Source organism: Rhagoletis pomonella, unplaced genomic scaffold (assembly GCF_013731165.1).
Source record: "Rhagoletis pomonella isolate Grant_MI unplaced genomic scaffold, Rhpom_1.0 Rhpom_scaffold_00157, whole genome shotgun sequence".
NCBI classification, from domain to species: Eukaryota; Metazoa; Arthropoda; class Insecta; order Diptera; family Tephritidae; genus Rhagoletis; species Rhagoletis pomonella.
The window spans coordinates 11,028-13,700 of NW_023458711.1; the positions used below are offsets into that span (position 1 = coordinate 11,028).

The following is a 2,673-nucleotide window of genomic DNA, read 5'->3' on the forward strand; positions in this document are numbered from 1 at the left end:
TTCATTTTTTTCATATGCATTATTTCGCTTTTAAAACAAAAGTATGCATATGCATAATTTCGGTATTTTCTCATATGCATTATTTCGGCTTTCAACCGAAACTGTGCATGTATGCATTACTTCGGGTTTTTCATATGCATTAGTTCGGGTTTCAACCGAAACTGTGCATGCATGCATTATTTCGGTTTTTGTTATATGCATTATTTCGGTTTTCAACCGAAACTGTGCATGTATGCATACCTTTGTCTTTCACATATGCATTATTTCGGTTTTCATCCGAAACTGTGCATGTTTGGGGTTATGTTGAGGGATGCCAGGAATTGTTTCCAAGATAAATGATGAGCAATCGTTTATTTGTACTAACGCGAGAATCTTTATTAAAGTATTTTGATTACAATTATGATGATGTTAAATGGAATAAATATTTGACGAGCGAAAAGAATACAAAACTGAAATGCGTAGTGAAAACGCGTGCGGTTCTTTTTGATGATGTCGTAACTGTCACACCGCTCAGCGAGCCTATTTTCATCGTACGTCGACAGCTATTTGAGTGAATTATTGGGAAGTGTTCAGAAAATCCTTAACATTTCCCGCCCACCTCGTCGTATGTCGACGAAAATTACGTTCGCCGCCCACCGTAGGTGTCCTAGTCCGAGGACTTGGGCGTTTCTGTAGGAATAGGCAGCACAGATATTTTCGAGATTGGCCGCTGGAACGCGGTAGTTGCCGTTTTTAAGCTCACGACGCGAACAAGTCCATCAGAGCCCGGATCGGTGTCTGTAATTCGAGCCAGTTTCCATTGAGTAGGGGGTGCTTTTTCATCTCTAACAAGCACAAGTTCTCCAACCTTGACATTCGGTTGTTGTTTATGCCATTTGGAGCGAACTTGCAAATGATGTAAATACTCTACAGACCATCTGCGCCAGAAGTCTTGATATATCTGGCTAATTTGTTTCCAGCGGTACAAAACACCACTCTTTGTATCGAGAAGATTAGGTTCTGGCACGCTGGTAAGAGCGCGTCCAATTAGCATGTGCCCTGGTGTCAACGCAGCGAAATCCGTAGGATCATCTGTGAGTGCCGTAAGTGGTCTAGAGTTTAGACACGATTCGACTCGCTTGAGCACTGTGTAAAATTCTTCAAAGGTGAGTGTTGTAGTGTTGATTGTGCGTTTTAACAAGGCTTTCATGCTTTTAACGCCGGCTTCCCAAAGCCCGCCAAAGTTTGGGGCTCCTGGGGGTATGAAGTGCCAGTTTATACCAGTCCGTGAGGCATAGCTAGCCGCGGCGTCCAACTGCTTCCGAAATTCTTTAAGTTCTTCTTTCATGAGCGCGTCAGCACCAACAAAGTTAGTACCTCTGTCGCTATACATGTCTGAGCAGATGCCACGTGCAGCTACAAAACGTTCTAATGCATGAATAAATGATTGAGTTGTCATGTCGCTTACCAACTCAAGATGAATGCCTTTACTGGCCAAACAAACGAACAATGCCACGTAACCTTTATAACTCTTGTGTCCCCGCCCCTTGGTTGCTCGTATATTGAATGGTCCAGCGTAATCGACGCCGGTGTGCATGAACGGGAATGTTACAGTGCAACGTGCTGCCGGAAGGTCGCCCATCATTTGCTTTTGTGGGGTGCAGCTATGTCGATAACACTTGACACAGCTGCTTATTACACGTTTCACTTCCGTACGCCCATCGATAACCCAGAACTGGCGTCTTACATAACCCAGTGTTGCTTGCGTACCGCCATGAAGACACCGCTTATGAGTATGGTGCACAATTAAAGACGTGAGAGGATGCCGTTTGGGCATGACAATAGGGCATCTTTCGTTGAACGGCATATCTGCTTGTTGCAATCGCCCACGTAGACGCATAATGCTTTCAGAATCCAGTGTTAGACTCAGCTTTCTTAGCTTACTTTTTTTTGAAAGTTCTTGTTGTTGTTGTAGATCTAACATTTCTTGCTTAAATTCAGCTTGTTGCGTCATCTTAATGAGTATCTTTAGCGCTTTGTACGGTTCTGGCCAGGTGCAAAACGATGTCAGAACACTCGATTTGTTTCGGCACTTATTTGCAAACCGTAAGCACCATCCAATTATAGCGATGAGTTTGTCGAGGCTCGAATATTTTGTAGTGATACAACCAGTCTTGATTATTAAGTTGCACTGTGCAAACAGTGACTTTTCTGGTTTCCGGGATATTTTCCGGAAAGTTTATTTTGTGTTGAGGCCAGTATTGTTCATTCAAGGAAAGCCATGCTGGCCCGTTCCACCATAGTGTGTCGGACAGTAAAGTTGTTGGCCGAAATACCTCTCGAAGCACAATCTGCCGGATTGTCCTTCGTTGAAATATAGCGCCAGGCTGCGTCGGAAGTGACGTTCTGAATTTGCGTGACACGGTTCTAAACAAACTGCTTCAATTTGCCTGGTGACGATCGGATCCAACAGAGCGCAGTTACGGAGTCCGTCCACAGTAGACATCGATCAAATTTGAACGATAATGCATCTTTGGTTTTTGCCAAGAGAACCGCAGCGAGACGAGCACCACACAACTGAAGTCGTGGAATTGACAGTCGCTTTAAAGGTGCCACTTTCGTTTTCGCCATTAGCAAATTGACTGAGGTATAACCGTCAGTTGTTACATTTATGTAGATTGCAGCAGCGTACGC

The 2,673-nt window shown here is 44.0% G+C and overlaps 1 protein-coding gene across 1 annotated transcript; it reads right to left on the reverse strand.

Moving 5' to 3' along the window:
• Positions 1–646: 646 nt before the first annotated feature.
• LOC118750171 lies at positions 647–1,993 on the reverse strand. Its single transcript, XM_036484898.1, has one exon. The coding sequence runs from the start codon at positions 1,991–1,993 to the stop codon at positions 647–649; it is 1,347 nt and encodes a 448-aa protein (XP_036340791.1).
• Between the last annotated feature and the right edge of the window lie 680 nt (positions 1,994–2,673).

Excerpts from the sequence above, each read along its gene's own strand:
- LOC118750171 (XM_036484898.1), bottom strand. The coding sequence starts at position 1,993 with ATGACGCAACAAGCTGAATTTAAGCAAGAAATGTTAGATCTACAACAA.